This window comes from Phaenicophaeus curvirostris, chromosome 16 (genome assembly GCF_032191515.1).
Source record: "Phaenicophaeus curvirostris isolate KB17595 chromosome 16, BPBGC_Pcur_1.0, whole genome shotgun sequence".
Lineage (NCBI taxonomy): Eukaryota > Metazoa > Chordata > Aves > Cuculiformes > Cuculidae > Phaenicophaeus > Phaenicophaeus curvirostris.
Genome location: NC_091407.1, coordinates 3,148,172 through 3,165,104, shown reverse-complemented (window position 1 = coordinate 3,165,104; position 16,933 = coordinate 3,148,172). Strand labels below are relative to the sequence as shown.

Here is a 16,933-nt window from a genome sequence, read left to right as displayed (position 1 = left end):
TAGCATCTAATTTCAAGAATAAAACAGGTTGGGGGTTTTTCCTCAATAAACACACAGCCCAATCTCATAAAGGCTCAGCAAGTTCTTACTTCTAACCATAATTCCAAAAATTTGAAGAAAGCAGTGTTAATTTTTTTACTTTAAAAGAAAGGTCAGTCCTGCTATTTTGTATCTGTTAATATTTTTCCCTCTTTTGTCTCAACTACTTATGGACATTTTTATTTTAGCCTGTACATAGCTGAATTAATATAAGTAAGCATTACCCCAAATGAAGGATTCTTCCTTGCTAGCTTCATTTCCTCCTTGGGAATTCTTTAAAAACTCCTTTTTCTTATTTTTTTTTCCTCCGTTACTTCACAATTGTATTAATTTCAATCTTTATTTTCCTTTTTTGAACTGTTTGTACAAGCAAACAATGCTTAGTAGGAACATAAAATATAGACTCTGGGCCAAAATAATTGACCATAAGTTAACATTATAAATTAGATTATTACAGAACGGTGATAAACACCATAAATATCAGAAGTCTGCAAATACCTGGGACTGTGAAGTCTCATAAAACTCCCTCTCTGTTCAGCATTTTAGCTGGATTCAAGATAACGCCCTAAGTGCCCACTTTTTTTTCCCAGAAGGCAAGTTGTATTTCTAGAGGCAAAAACATCTCCACGTGCTTGAATGAAAATATTTTTACAGCACTTGAAACTTGATAACTACCTCCTGCCACACCAGAGTCCAAAATCGAGGGTACTGTTCCAAGTCCAGTTTGTTGCGTGCCTTCCACACTTTTATTGCTGCAATAAATTGGGGGAAATAGAGGGAGAGATAGCAACCATGAGAAGGATGTGCAATGGATATGGATGTTGATTACACCTCACGCACTCGATACCTAGCACTGCATCTGAGTTTAAATAGCCAAGATTAGGAAATTCCCACAAAGTCCTTCAAGATAGCACTGGTATTACATTATCAGAAAAAAAATATTCCAACTAGCACACTTAAAATTCATCTCACAATCTCTGGGAGATTTACGGTCCACAACAATTTATAGCTTAGCCCAGCCTCCATCCCTGCCCACGAAGGCTTCCTGAGTCATTTCACAGAGGAAAGATGGCTGGGAGTACTGTTTTATTGGTGTATATTTAAAAGAAATAGAAAATCATAGAATCATATAATAGAATAACCAGGTTGGAAGAGACCCACCGGATCATCGAGTCCAACCATTAAATGTAAGCTTACAGAATGATGCTCAGGTGTTGCACTGGGCCAAGGTTCAGGAGAATCATAGAACAGTTTGGTTGGAAAAGACTTGAGATCATCAAGCCCAAACATACCTGTCCACTACATAGAATCATTTGGTTGGGAAAGAACTTTGAGATCATCAGGGAGAATCATAGAACATTTTGGGTTGGAGGGACTTATAAAGCCCATCCAGTTCCACCCCTGCCATGGGCAGAGGCACCTCCCACGGGATCAGGCTGCCCCAGGCCCATCCAGCCTGGCCTTGGACACCTCCAGGGATGGGGCAGCCACGGCTAACCTGGGCAACCTGGGCCAGGGCCTCTCCGCCCTCATGGGTAAGAAATTCCCCTTTTGTCAAGACTAAATCTGCCCCTCTCCAGTTTATCCCTGTTGTCCCCAGTCCTATCACCACAAACCTTTGTGAACAGCCTCTTCTCAGCTGTCTTGTAGCCCCTTCAGGCACTGGAAGGTCGCTCTAAGGTCTCCTTGGAGCCTTCTCCACGCTGAACAACCCCAGCTCTCAGTCTGTCCTCTACGGGAGGTTCTCCAGCCCTCGGATCATCCTTGTTGCCTCCTCTGGGCCCGCTCCAACAGCTCCATCTCCTTCTTGTGTTGAGGATCCCAGAACTGGACACAATCCTCCAGCTGAGGTCTCACGAGAGAGGGGCGTCGGGGCAGAATCCCCTCTCTCTCCCTGCTGCCCGCGCTCCTCTCAGTGCAGCCCAGGACACGGCTGGTTTCTGGGCTGAGAACGAACATCGCCGGCTCGCGTCGAGCCCCTCACCCCCCAACGCCCTGAAGCCCTTCTCCGCGGGGCCACTCTCAACCGCATTGTCCCCATCTTGTATTGACCCCGCGGCTTGCCCTGACCCAGGCACAGGAGCGTGGCCTTGTTGAACCTCGCGTTGCCCTCATGGGGCGATGGGTACAAACTGGAGAGGGGCAGGTTTAGCCTGGACATTTGGGGGAATTTCCTCGCTACGAGGGCGGTGAGGCCCTGGCCCAGGGAAATCATAGAGTCATAGAATCATAGAATAACCAGGTTGGAAGAGACCCACCAGATCATCGAGTCCAACCATTCCCATCAAACACTAACCCATGTCCCTCAGCACCTCGTCCACCCGTCCCTTCAACCCCTCCAGGGAAGGGGACTCAACCCCCTCCCTGGGCAGCCTCTGCCAGGGCCCAGTGACCCTTTCTGTGAAGAATTTTTTCCTATTGTCCAGCCTGAACCTCCCCTGGCGGAGCTTGAGGCCATTCCCTCTCGTCCTGTCCCCTGTCACTTGGGAGAAGAGCCCAGCTCCCTCCTCTCCACAACCTCCTTTCAGGGAGTTGTAGAGAGCAATGAGGTCTCCCCTCAGCCTCCTCCAGGCTAAACACCCCCAGCTCCCTCAGCCGCTCCTCGTAGGAAACGGTGGCTGCTCCCTCCCTGGGGGCGCCCGGGGCCAGGCTGGGCGGCCGTGGGGCAGCCCGATCCCGCGGGAGGCGCCCGTGCCCCGGGCCGGGGTGGGTCTGGCTGGCTCCGAAGCCCCTTTCCCCCCCCCCGGCTCCCCCCGCCCGCGGGCCCGGGCCGAGCCGCCCAGGTGGGGGCGGGCTCCCCGCCCTCCCCGCCCCCCCCGCCCCGGCAGCCGCCGCTCCCGCCCCGCCCGGCCGGTTCCGCAACTTTGCTTTGACAGTTTTTGTGCGGCGGCGGCGGGGCTGGGGCCGCGGGCACCATGTCGCGGGACCCCGAGGAGGTGAACAAGCTGACGGAGAGCACCTACAGGGTGAGCGCGGCGGGGCGGCGAGCTCGGCTTCTCGGTATTTTCTTCCCCTCGCCCGCGGCTGTGAAGCGGAGAGGGGCAGATTGAGACTGGCCCTCAGGAGGAGTTTGCCCCCCGTGAGGGCTGCCCGGCTTAGCGCTGGCTGCCCCGTCCCCGGCGGTGCCCGAGGCCGGGCTGGGGGCGCTCGGAGCCCCCGCTGGGTGGGCTCTGGGGGCCCTTCCAGCCCTCCCGGGGAGGGACGGGGCCGCCTCGGCGCTGGCTGCTCCCTCTCCGCAGGCTCCGCCGGCGTGGGGCGGTTCGGAGGGCTCGGGGGCCGCGGTTCGCTGCTTCAGCCCCTCCCTGACGCGGGGCAGAGCCCCGAGGTGGCTGAATGCCGGGCTGGGGGCTGGCGGCCCCGGCGAGGGCGGGAGAAACCGCCCCAGGTGCCTCGCGGGTTGCGGGCTTGAAAATATCCTGCACCCGGGCGCTAGAAACTCGCGTTTAACTTTTACTCTCTGTGAATTCGGCTCTCCCCAAACACACCTCCCGACTGGGCAGAGTTCCCTGAAGAGTTGTGCTGTTGGTTGAGTAGCGTTGGACCCATAAACCTTCACTCTGTGCTGGAGAAAACGCTTAAATTTGCAAGTGCGTTTAGTCATGCAAATGATGGCAGCTGCAGTGGATGTGCAGCTTTGAGCCCAAGGGAAAGTTTTCAGGGGGGGACTGTTCTGGTTTACTCTTTACTAAATCTTACTGGCTTGCTATCAAGTGTTTTCATATTTCTGAAGATGTTGTTGCTGTCATTTAAAGGTCTCTAAAACGTTTACTGGAGTATTTTGATGTTAGGTTTTTAATCGTCAACACACGAGTCATAGAATCATAGAATCACCAGGTTTGAAGAGACTCACCGGATCATCGAGTCCAACCATTCCTAACAAACTCTAACCCATGTCCCTCAGCACCTCGTCCACCCGTCCCTTAAACCCCTCCAGGGAAGGGGACTCAATCCCCTCCCTGGGCAGCCTCTGCCAGTGCCCAATGACCCTTTCTGTGAAGAATTTTTTCCTAATGTCCAGCCTAAACGTCCCCTGGTGGAGCTTGAGGCCATTCCCTCTCGTCCTGTCCCCTCTCCCTTGGGAGAAGAGCCCAGCTCCCTCCTTTCTACAACTCACTCCTTCGAGTAGTCCAGTTGTACTGGTGTCATATTTATTTGCCATTTACTTTATTTGGAGTTAGGTATCGAATTCATGCAAGACTGCTGAAGAAATGAGGTGACTCGGCTATAAATTTTGTCCTCTGGAGTCGGTGCAGGTCATCTTAAACGGTCTGGTGCTTTTCGATATCGGTTACATTCGTGGCAAGGCCATAAGCAAACATAAATTCCTTTCTCTCAGAAGAGCAGCCTGTAAACGCTGGCTGGAAGAAGAGAAACCTCGCATGTTGACTCTTCAGGGCTGAGCTGACAAAGGAATGTCCTGCCCTGTCCGCTGACTTCCAGAATGTAGCTAAAACATTTTCTTTCTTCTCCTTTGTAAACCTGTCTTCTGTGTTTTAATGCGTATGTTATAAAATAGGCTTTAAAGGTATGATAGACCTCTAAGTAAACTAAACTTCCCCTGTTATTCAGTACTTATTAACTAGGAAAGCTTTCCTTTTTGTTTTTTAAATTAATTTTAAGACTGAAACTACCAGTAAAAACACAGTAATACAAAGTTAATGTTGGCGGTGTGATGAAACGTCTTCTGTGTGGGTATTTTGAGAGGTCTGGTATGTTGTATCGCATAGCTGGTACTCACAGGCCTGGAAACCCTCCTCATTAAAAATTGAAACTTTATCTAGATATGGTATAAAGGCTGCTTCAGATAGAGAATGGGTTCTGTATCTGCTTTAAAGTAGTTATTTCTGTATCAAAGTTAAAATCTTGAAAATAATTTTTGCTTCTTAAGGGCACAGAGCACTAGCCTGTGTGGTCAGCATCTGCTGTGATACTAATCACAGCTCTCTGTCTAAAACATTAACACCTCTTCATGCTGTGGCTTAGTCTGCACGGTGAGCAAGCTCTCCTTTGTTTAATAAGCTCATGTAACTTATACTCTTGACATGTGCCATCCTAGCAATACTTAAAACACCATGCTGATAGTGATAAAATTGGGAGCAGTGTTTGCGTGTCTCCTCCCAGTAAGAAGAAGGGCTTGGTCTGGGGACACCAGTTCAGTGCATGGTGTCTGTGTGCAGGACCAAAGACGGGCTTTTGACTTCGGGTGACCTGGAAAAATAATAGAAAATTAAATTGAGTGCCTTACTAGTCTGTTTTCCATTTTTTAATTTTCTTACAGTGCTAATCCATTGGATTTACTAAATACACAGTAACCTGTGTGATGCAGAGCTTCAAAATACACTTACAGAAGTCATCGGGTGGCTATGTAACGCCCTTGTGTTTTTCTCTTATCCATCCTTTTTGTTGGCAACAACATTGGGCAGCGAATACTCAGAATTTTTTAGCTAACCTGACTAAATAAACAACATAATCCACAAATGCGTGCGTGTGTGCACACATGAAAATCAAGGCTGACGTTTACTCTTTATGTAATACCTGAAGAATCACTTTAATGCATGCTAGGAATGGCACGTGCAAAATGAAGCCAAGGGGTGTGGGAGCCTATGACTAAGGAGGCCACAGCCTCCCTTTTGCGCAGGAACTGCTGAGAGGTTCCTTGGTATGACACTGCCCTGCCCTGGGAACACGCTGTGCTCTGCAGGGACACTGGGATCCCTCGTGCACCCACCGGCTGTGGCCATCGGTGACCCCGCAAAGCTGTAAGGTGCTGGTGTGCCTCTGCAGCTCCAAAAGTTTCATTTTATCTGTTATATATGGGGAAAACCATTTGGTGTTCAGCAGCAGTGCAGGGGAAAGGGGACAAAACAGGAAAGTACTGAGTTACAGACCTGTCATCCCGTCTCTGGGCTGGGCAGGCAGCTGGCGTATTGCTTCTGTGGTTTGAGGTTTCCAGAGGTGATGGCTCTAATTAACTGGTATTGGTAAGCTTGGATTTTAATGACGTGTTTCTCTGTATTCAAGTAAATCTTAACCAGAAGCTTGATTATCAACCAATGTATCATTAAAGACAAAGAAACACAACACAGTGTTCAACAGAGTGCTGTGTTCCTCTGAGAAGCGTGCATCCTCTGCAGGGGCATGTAGAGTTATTTTGATAGGCTATCTTGTTTTATCATGGAAATACATCTGATAAATTCAGTTTAAAGCCCTCAGCTCTGTGTTTCCACATTTTAGAAAGGCTCGCTATTAGATTAAACTACCAGACTTATTTACCAAAATCAAAATTCACCCACAGTCCTAGCACATGCTGCAATAAAGCTGTTGTTTTCCATCACTGAAATATAAACTTAATTTGGGGGAAGGGGAGCTTTTGGAAACTAGAGTCTGTATATAAAGTCCAGTCCTATCTTAGTGCAAATTATCTATTTTGACTTTACAGTTATGCCCACTTAGAGTCTGTCTTGAGTCATGTGTCCATAACCTGGAAAAGTTTGCATTTGAAACATGCTGATGGATGATTTATTAATGTTTCTCTTAAACAAGAAGTGTTCCATCAGGCTGACTAATTATTAGTCATAAGAATTGGTCTTTTTGAATAAACATGGGCATCCTGATTTTTTTTTTCCATTCTGTTAAACCTGCTTTAAAACAATGTTAAGCTAACTCACAACGGAGATAGCTATCAACACATTTCATGCTAAGCTTCATTTTGCCCTTTTGTATTGTGGATTTCAAAAACTAAAGGAGGAGATGAAGTGTAATAATGTTAATGCTTCAAGTACGGCAGAGCATGGTATGATTTATTTTCTGTACAGCTTTTTGAATCTTCTCAAGTGGGTTCTCAGATGTAATGTAGCAACGCTAAAGACTTTTCAAAGTCTTTATTCAAAGACTTTATTGTTGAGGATTAACAATCTAAGCTAAGTTATTAGTAGCTATACAAAGGTTACCTATGAATAGCTATAGTGATAGTAATGTGAGTGATGTTAGACATAAAGATCTACTTTTCTGTTCAAGTCTTGTAATTTCAGATACCTACCCAAATATCTTGTTATCCACCCTTGCATAAGTGCCTGCAGGATGTAAACTTGCATCTACGGGGAGTCTATGCATTGTTTAGTTGCATTCATACCTGCTGAGCTATTGTTCTGCGAGGTGTGTCTTTAAGTCAAAAGCAAAGCTGAGCATTTACAGGAAGGCATTTTCACAATGGTTGTCATTTGTTCTGAAGATTAACGTTTATATGACTATAAGGAACTGCGGAAGACCCAACACCTTATACACCACAAGGGGAAATGCGAGGCTTGTTCCTCCTTGGTCAGCTTCTTGCTGCCAGGCTGCTTGACTCACATGGGTTTTATGTGGCAAAAGGCACATAGCAGCTTTCATACCAGATTATAGGAGGATTTAATGACTTGAATGACCGGAATAGGTTTCTTTTTTTTTCCTGTTTTTGTTGGAAGGTCACTTTTTGCCAACTCTAAAATTCTCTGCAGAAAAAGATGCTTCCAATTGCCTGTTTTGAAAGTGTTTCCCTTCGTTTCCATTCATCCTAAATTATAGAAAGCTATAGGATCTGATCACGTGCCTCCTCTTCTCTTCTAGTTAATTATTCTGTTCATGAGAGGTCGTGTGTCACTAGAATATAGGACACTAGATTGACAATTAGGAGGCCTAGTTTGCGTTCCTCACTGTACAGGCAAGCAGTGTGTTGTGAACTGCTTTGTCCCTCCCAGCTTTTTTTATACTTTGTGATGTCTGTTTGGATTAAGACAGAAGTTTTATTCCCAAGTCTTTGTACAGCCTTGCAGTTTGTGATAGTCTCAGAACCCTCTGCAAATTTTAAACTAGTGGTTATTTTGATGAGAAATTCTTTGTTCCTCTGTCTTCTTTTTTTAGAAGTTTTGAGATCTGGCTTTAATGTATGACTTGCAATTTTGCACTGATATTCAGACCCGCTCATTTTCATGACCTTTTCCTTAGACTGCAAGTAGAAAGCTATAAAACTGTAAGACATCATATGAAAAAATAGCTATACAAATTGATTTCTGAGTGACTTTTTTCCCCCTATAACTTCTGAAGCTGAACAGAATATTACAGTAATTTTAAGTGATCTGAAATGTCTTGGCAATATAAAATTTATACCTGATCCCATAGAGGGAGTTGTTGGTGACTGTTTCCCTTTTTGAATAACTGCTCTAGACATTTCTTCCTGGACAATACTTTAAAGACAGCAGCAGTGCATAACCAGTGCTAGAAGCACAGCCAGGTTTTTGTTTGCTTTGAGAATCTAGCCTTCAGTAGAAAGAAGAAAAATACTTATTATGTTTATTTCTAATGCTGAAGAGAAGAAAAGCATCCTAGAATAATTTCATCAGGTCATCTTGAAGACCCAGTGGGGACTCAGTTTTGGGGGAAGCTAAGTCTTTCTGTCAAACACAGACTCTTGGTGGGGAAGTAGATGAGCCTTGCATAAAGCTGTGAGGATCAGCTAACCATAACCTTGTGTTAAACCAAGCAAATTCCAAAGGGGAATTTCCATTACGAAGGCTTTTGCTGGTTCTCGGGCGTTCACGTCTAGAGACTGATGCATACGCTTCTGCGAACAATCAACCACTGTGGCCGTGCAAAGACTGAAAAACTTCCAGGGACGGTTTGGTCCATTAGTTGTATCCTTCCAGCTACTGAAGGCACTAAGCTATAAATTTTCTTCATCCTCCCCAGCAGTTTTACATATATGTTGAGCAGATGCAGTGTACTAGAGCTCTTCCTGGGGGTTCTCTGTGTTTCAGTGGACCTGTTGACTTCCCACAGCGTGGTCTGTATCTGCTCTATGTGAATACCTGACATGTATCAAGCCAGCTAGTGAAAACAGAGCCACGGGCTCCGGCTTCAAAGAGGGGAGCTGGCCGAGGGCATTTTTGTTGAGTTTTGTTCACTTACTTCCTAATGGAAACAACTAATGACACAGGTGCAATCAGTGTTTTCTGTTTGAAATCTGAATTAGAAGACGTCAAGAAAACTGGAATCTTAATCTCTGAATCCTTAAGACAGTCCTTCGAAAAATTGGTATTTCAAGACTAATAATTTTTATGTAACTGGTAGAGAGTGTGGGGTTAGGTGGTAGTAAGGGTTTTACACTGCAAGTTCTTGTTGCGAGGAGCAGAGTAAGCAGGGACGGGATCTGTTTTTCAAGGAAATTATATTCAGTATAGGGTGGCAATTGAGTGTGCCACTGGTATATTTACCTGCTGTAGGTGCATGAAGTTTCTACATCATGGTTGTCTGTCTTATCCCCCGTATCCTTGGAATACAGGATATTGTCTTTAGTACACTGCTGGGAAAAAACAGCAAAAAGTTGAAATGGGAATAGACGACTTACGGCTTGGAAAAAAAGCCTCCCAGTTGCGCTGCCTCTGCTACAGGGAGGGCAGCAGAGCCACAGCAGCGGCAGCATTTACAGTAATATATTAAAGAGTTGAGGCAGAAGGAAGGATGTTCCCAGACACAGGAGCTTGAAAATCTGTTCTGTTAAGCTGTTAGAGTAGCCTTTGGCATTGTTGGCCCAACCTGAAATATTCTTTCCCAAATGATTTCTGGATGTGGTTTGGGAATTAACACAAGTCGAGGGCCTGGGGACACTAGGTAGTTTGCTTGTAGTGATTGTGTTTGCTTGGGTAAAAGTTTAATGGTATAGAACAGAAAATCATACCAGATGTATTTAATTTGTACAAATAAAGGCAGTGGAGCTAGGTGGTGTTGAGTGTCTGCTTTGGATGCCATATATACTGTAGCAATATCAGAGCTTAATAGTCTCTTATCTCTTTTTTTAATATATATTTTTTTTATTCAGCATGACTGCTAAAGTATTATAGGTGAAATCTGGAGTCAATTCTTTCCTTTACTTTCTAAGCCATCTGGAGTTCAGGTATAGCACCATGTTTGAAACATAGCAATAAAGTTCTGTCTGAATGACCTTGCCTGAAAATAAGGCAAATGTGATGGTATTCCTGTTCTTTCTGGGTCCATGTATATATTAAATATTTATATTTTCATTCTGTTAGGAGTACAGCAGATAAAAGCTTGATACTATTTCACTTGTCTTGTCTTGTATTTCTTGTAAACAGAAAGCATCTGTTTTGAATTCCTTGAACTTAAGTTCTGCTGTGTGAACAGTATCTAGAAACATGTGAGTTGTGTCATAAAAATATTGCCATAAAAATAGTTACAACAACAGAACAGTATCTTCAGGTATCTCAATCTTCCTTTCATGACAATAAAAATTTTGGAGTAATGTCACAGCTATAGGTTTGTTAAGAAGATTCTGAGAAAAGGAGATGTAGAATCTGCAAAAGCTCTTTAAATTTCTCCTCTATGTGAAAAATACAGGGCTGCTGTTTCTTTTTAAAAGAAAAAGAAAATATTAATTACCAAATTGTTCCTGAGGCCTAACAACTGGTATTATATGAAATTACACCTTGTATGGAAGAGAGAAAAGAAATTATTTAGAATATTGTGGTTCCTTAACTACAAAATGACCAGCCACATATGATAAATTCCAGAATATCTGTTCACATGTAGTTATTACCATAAATATAAAGAGCTTTTGTTTAAAAAGGTAGGCTGTGTCTTTAATTCAGATAGTAATTTTACCTGAAGAAACCAAGAAGCCACAGCATTTTGAAACTTTAAAAAAAGGAAAACCATTTTCCCTAAACATTACCTGTAACTTAAATGAATAAAGTGCTGAAATTTTGAACCATTGTCAGAAAGCCAGTGCTATTGACTGACATTATAAAACAATTAAGACAAAGGTGTTTTTCTCGTTATTTCACAGTCATCTACCACAAAAGAAGGTTCTGTGCAAACTTTGATTGCATTTGGCATCCTTTTATGTTATAAAATGCCAGATTCCTTTTTACGCCTGCTGAAATACCTCAGCTTTTTTTCCATGTTTGTTGATCTTAAATGCTTAGTTTCTTCTCCTTCCCATCCTTTGCTCTCCCCTTCCTCCCAGGCCTTCTGTTTTTCATCTGTCTACTGACTTTTTAGATGTATGTGGTACATATGAAGCATAAAACTAGACCTAAATGACGCTGACAAATACTTTCATCCACTGTCAAACTGCCTTGACTGTAACACAATGTTTTTTTTCTGTTCACTAGAATGTTATGGAACAGTTCAATCCAGGACTGAGGAATTTAATAAATCTGGGGAAGAATTATGAAAAAGCTGTTAACGGTAAGTCTGCAGGGTTCAAACTTTAAAAAGAATGGATATGAGGGTTGTGCATAAACTGAATGAACAGAACAATTTGAATGAGTAAGAGTTTCAGGAGTAGATTCTTTTTTTTCTTGTCCATTTTAAACCTGATGGTAGCTTTTTACTGGAGTCAAAATTGGACTGAATCAATTTGAATCTAAGGACCCAGTCTCTTGAACTTTTTATAATGCAGTTGTTTATTTCCATTATTGACTTCACAGAAACCGTCTAAGAACGTGTTTCCGGAACGGGGCTCTAGATTCCCAAAGCTTATATTGTAGGACATGTCACAGCTTGCTCCGTTTCATATATGCAGGCCTGCTGAGCTGCTTGATACCATATGTAAAGCAATGAAAAATCTCTCTCATTTTGCCTCATTCAAGTCTGTAGCAGATCTTTCCCCTACGTGTAATCTAGTACTCTGAGAAATATGATACTGCGGGAGTAGTGCATAGCCAAATAGACACTGAAATCTCTCTTCATGCAAATTTTAGAACAGGCTTGAGAAAAAGATAAAGCCAAAGGCTGCTGGAGATGGAAATAGGGAAATGTTGACTTACTTGCAGTAACGTCTAACATGATGGATTAACATTGTGGTTTCCTAATACGCAGCCTTGGGGATTATAGGTAGTACCAGGAGTAATAACAAGTGTTTTCATGTTTGGCTGAAAGACCAGTTTCTGAGGGTTCTGCTTTTCACATACTCTGCTGTCGATATGTTGCGTTGTGCCTGTTCTCTTTAAATTCAATTTGTCATCAGTAATTCACAATATAACTTTGTGCAGCAACGCTGCAGAGGCTGGTAGTTGTTCTCTTCTAGCAAGTTTGCCTTCTAAGATGGGTTGATAAAGCATATCTAGCATGAATGCTTAGTTTCAAATGAATAAATGTTTACAGTGTCACAACAACTGCTGAAAAACTATACTGAAGTTATAAATATAACTCATAAGCAGACCCTCAAAGAATCTTTTTCATTTGGAAGAGTTTCAGGCTTCTCTGCGAACATACTGTTCGGTAACCAACGATATCATCTTTACTAGTAAAAGCAATAAAACACAGACCTAAAATACCGTAATTGGCAATTGCTACCCACAGAAAAGAGTGTTCTGAAGTCAACAGTCAGAGTCTGTGTGGCTTACAGCTTAGATTAAAAACTTATAACTACCAAAAAAATTACGAAGACTTACTTCAATATATTTTTCACGGCCTTTTCCAATAAAATCTTGCCAGTTTGTCTGGTTTTTTGTTTGTGGTGCACAGATTAGGTCTGGATACTGTGGAGATGCAAGGCAACCATTGCATGTTTAGATAGTTCACATATGTAATCTACTTCTCGCTACCGGCCTCCTTGCAGCTTGAATCTTGATGTTTCCGTGTTCGTTCTAGCAAAACAGGCTTTGCTGTTTAAATCTGCTATAACCAGGAAATGATTAACTGAGAATAACTGAAACCTCAGTGATAAATATTAAGAACTTTTCAGTTCCTGAAAACTGGAATGGTACTATAAACACTAAAAGCAGGAGACCTGTCCAGGGCAGGGGATGTCTAGCTGTTAACTAGGGTTTGTCTTTTTGGTTGGAAATGTTAAATTTTCAGCTTTCTTCATAAACTGTATGTGGACCTGTCACCTGAGGGTTTTATTGCTTAAAGTACTTGTTTCCACTGGACACTGATTCCTTCTGGATATGCATGAAAGTTGGAACTAAATAACAGGCCAAACCTTTATTGATATGCTTTGGTGTTCTGTGTCACCTGGTTTCACAAATTAGCAGGTAGCACAGGGAACTTACTTCTGCTGTCAGAGAAAGTTACTTCCTTTATTCCCATATGCTTTTCTGTTAGTACATGCTCTGGACAACAAAATGTCATAGGATTATCGATTAATGAAAATGGGAAATACTTTTTTTTTTTTTTATTTCAAGCTATGGTAGTGGCTGGAAGAGCATATTATGATAGCCTTGCGAAGATTGGGGATATATCAGCTGATTCGCCAGTTTCTAAAGAATTAGGTAAGTGACTTTTTTTTTTAAATTACTTGAAAATATAAACGGTATTTTTGCTTTCCTGCTGGCATTTCACACTACTACTGTGAAGTAAAGAAGGATCAGAAAGTGTATTTTACTCTTAAATAAAGCATAGATGGAGGGGTTTGGGGTTCCTTTACGGCATATTAGTTCTCAAGACATTAAATGTATTTGACAAAATCACTTTTTTTACTTTTGTGACTTGATTTTGTACTCATTTGGCTATCATGGAAACCATACTGCTCAATCTACAATAATGAAGTTGTCATCAAAGTATTTGTAATATTTCTGACAGAAGATTCTAGCATCGCTACAAGACAAGAAGCAGAAACAATGCTGTAAAGAGGAAACACTTGTTTAAAGCCTTCATTTGCTTTTTGACAAAAAATAACTTGTCTTGTCTTTGAACTTTTGATTATTGGCAATGTGGGACTCTTTCAATGACGTAACATACATCTGCTCCTGTAACTCACATTAGTGTCGTAATTCATCTGATTAAATGGAATGGTTTTAGTATTTTTTTTTTTAGTGATTCTTCTGAAGCACAACTGAGGGGGAAGACTCTCCTTGAATAGCAACCACTGGTTTCTGTGTGCCTGCATACATTTTTATGATTTGTTCTGAAACCACTTCTGTGTGTTAACATTCTGTGTTCAGGGTTGGGAGCGGCAGAACAGCAAACAGTACAAAGCAAACAGTCCTAATGCAGCCACTTGCTGTATTTGCTTTGCAGGTTGCTTACAGAAAGCAGGGTTGCTGGTTTCAAACTATAGAACAGAGGTATGAGAAAGTTAAAAGTAGTAACTGTGCAGAGTCTTATAAAAATATCAACAAACGCATAATTACAGTGTTTTGGGATCAAGCAGTTGGTCAAATGAAAGGAAGTAACCTGTGTATTGAACTTTATATGACTCAGGTATTGTCTGCTTGTTTGAAAATATATTGGGTAGTCTTGAGCTGAATTCTGAAAATACCTCTTTTTCCTGATTTGGGACAGTACAGAATTGTGATTGAAAATATGTTCCTATTTAACTGAATTCTTCTCTGCTATTCTAAGCCTTTTTCTATACGTACAGTAATGTGAAAACACGGCCCCATGAGTGTGAGGCCCCTGTCACTGCTTTCTGTTCATCTGTTTAAACTGTTACTGCAGAAAAATCTTTTCTTCTTCAGGAAAACAGCAGTTCTGGATTTCTTCCAGCAAACTCTGATTGATAGAAGAGATAAGGAAAGTCAATGAACATTGGAAAAGGCAGAATGTGCTTAGGAGTCAGAGATTATTTGCATTTTCTTTCAGGTCTTAATAGTTCTGAAGCTGGGCTACAATGCTGAACTATTTAGCAAAGCAATGTGCTATACCTCAGGTGTACCTAGAAGTATCTGCTTAAAAAAAGGAATTTACTCTACCTTTTAGTATTCTAAATATAAAAATGCATGATGCATATCAGATGTGTGAAGACTAGATCGAACTTTGCTACCATTTGCTTGTTTATGAATCCTGTTAACCCAAATGGAGTTACTATAGGCACAGCCCACTGGAATTCTCTTCTGTGAGTTCCTTTAGTGTTGCCGAAAGCCATGTGTAATACTTCTGTTATCCTTGCAAAAAAAGAGGTCAGTAACCATCTGTTAAATTTTGTGATGCACTTGTCAGCTGCTTTTCTGGAATGATTTCTCTTGAGTTTGAAGTGAGCTGCTGCACTAGCTTGTTTTGTTGGAGCAACAGTCTCATCATGACTGGCAAGGAAGCAGAGAGGAACAATTTCCATAATTTTATCTATATTATTATCTATATCCAAATCTGATGTTTGGAATATTTCTGTAACTTTTTTCTTGATTTAAAATTATCTTATGAGGCCTCTTCATATATTGTGTATTAACTGAAATCAATAGCACAGATGTCAGGAGGAGATCATTATGGTTTTTAATATTTATGATATTATCCTGGTTCTTCACAACGAATTAGATAAACCAACAATGACCAAATTTAAATTGGTTTGGAATGTTTTAGTGTTTGAGTACGTATTGAATTACTGTGGTCTGGATTTCCTGTGTTTAGGTCTCTGGACAACCAGGAAATGTAATGTTTTCATTTCAGTAAAAATTAAAACATCCAAAGTAAATATTTGAATTAATGCTTGAAACTGATTTGTTTAACACCAAACAAGCCCCTCCCCTGCCAAGGCTTTACCAATTGAACCAGAGTCAGGACAGTTGGCTCGTGGATGGCAAGACTTCATAGCAGTCAGAAATCCACAGTGCTGGGTTCTTTACCTCATTGTATCTACGCCAGAAATGAAGGAAAAGCATATCTGCCAATTAATTCTCTGACTCATCCTAAATGTACATGCCTCCTCCATTAGCTTCGTGTTTTACTCCTCAGCCCCTAGGTACTTTCTGGCTGTTAAAGAAAGTGTTAGAGCAAGATCCCTCCTTTGCCCCTTTCATAGTTAGCGTATCAAGCTGTAACTCTTGCAGATGCAGTTCATGTTAAAATCAGTTTTACTGACTAAAGAACAAGAGAATGAGCCAAAAATTAAGGTTTTGGCTCTTCCCTGTAGCAATTCCACCTTTAGTAGTGGCAGATGAAGGACTACAACTACAAGGCTCAGGTGGCTAAAACACAATTTTCTTCAGGATTTATGGAGAACCTTACTGGAATATTGCATTGAGTCATTTTACAGTTCAAACCCAAACCTGCTAGGTGACCTAGAGCATATTTACAGCCAAGTGTGATGTAAAGATTTGTATCAAAAACACAGTCAATCTTTCCGTCTCATAGGGCAGGGTAGAAGATGGTCTTCCTGTAATGAGACAGCAAAGTGGATACCAAACCCCATGGCAGGGCAAAAGAAGAAATGGAAAAGAAATAGGGAAGGCAGTTTTTGAAGTGGAGGGTGATATGCAGAGGTCTTTTACCATAAATTCCTAAGCCAGAGAAGTGAGGCAAAAAATCAAGTAAAAAAATTAATTCCATGAGATAAGAGCTGAAGAGAAAAATGAGAATGAAATGGAAATCTGGATCTTCCTGCTGATTCAGAGGTTTTGTACTAAGAATCTGTATCTTTCAAGTGTGGTTGAAGCTCTCTGAATTATTTTCATACAGAATAACTTAATATAAGTTCGTTGAGGAAGTAGAAGAATATATTGTATTCATAATACAATCCTTGTGAATATGGGATAAGTTGATTTAGGTCAACGTTCTTTCCCATTTTTTATTTCCCATGATGTCTAAGCTTGTAGTCCCTCAGATTTGGCTATGAGTACTTTAGGAGCATAACGTTAATTGATGTAGTTCAAATTATTCTTTCCCAGGCATCTTTTGGAAATCCTGTTAGGAAGGAAAAAAGTATGAAACAGCATATTAAGATTTCATACTATTCACATTTCAGCATACCATACCACATCAGCACAATAAAATCTGGTGTTTCAGTAATGCACTGAATATAATTTCATGTAGATACTACACCACTGATAGTGTTCAAATAGTAATTTCCATGATCTGTTGCTGAACTTGTTTGTCTCGCCCAAAATACGGGTTTATGAGGCTTTGTCTTACTCATTTTTAGTGCTTATAGTTTTAATAACCTCTCTTTTAATAACATGGG

General features: G+C 41.8%; 1 protein-coding gene and 1 long non-coding RNA gene across 2 annotated transcripts in view; one reads left to right on the top strand and one right to left on the bottom strand.

Moving 5' to 3' along the window:
- Nucleotides 1-2,902: 2,902 nt before the first annotated feature.
- Nucleotides 2,903-16,933, top strand: part of BAIAP2L1 (BAR/IMD domain containing adaptor protein 2 like 1) — a 34,531-nt gene continuing 20,500 nt past the window's right edge. The window contains exons 1-3 of the mRNA XM_069869837.1: nucleotides 2,903-3,005; nucleotides 11,205-11,280; nucleotides 13,224-13,310. Coding sequence (XP_069725938.1) covers nucleotides 2,955-3,005; nucleotides 11,205-11,280; nucleotides 13,224-13,310 — 214 coding nt within the window. The 5' untranslated portion in view covers nucleotides 2,903-2,954. The remainder of the gene's footprint in view (nucleotides 3,006-11,204; nucleotides 11,281-13,223; nucleotides 13,311-16,933) is intronic.
- LOC138727429 (uncharacterized) lies at nucleotides 4,187-9,796 on the bottom strand. The gene is made up of 2 exons (XR_011338558.1): nucleotides 9,288-9,796; nucleotides 4,187-5,247 (listed from the first exon to the last, which is right to left on the bottom strand). It is a non-coding gene; the product is annotated as an uncharacterized lncRNA (long non-coding RNA).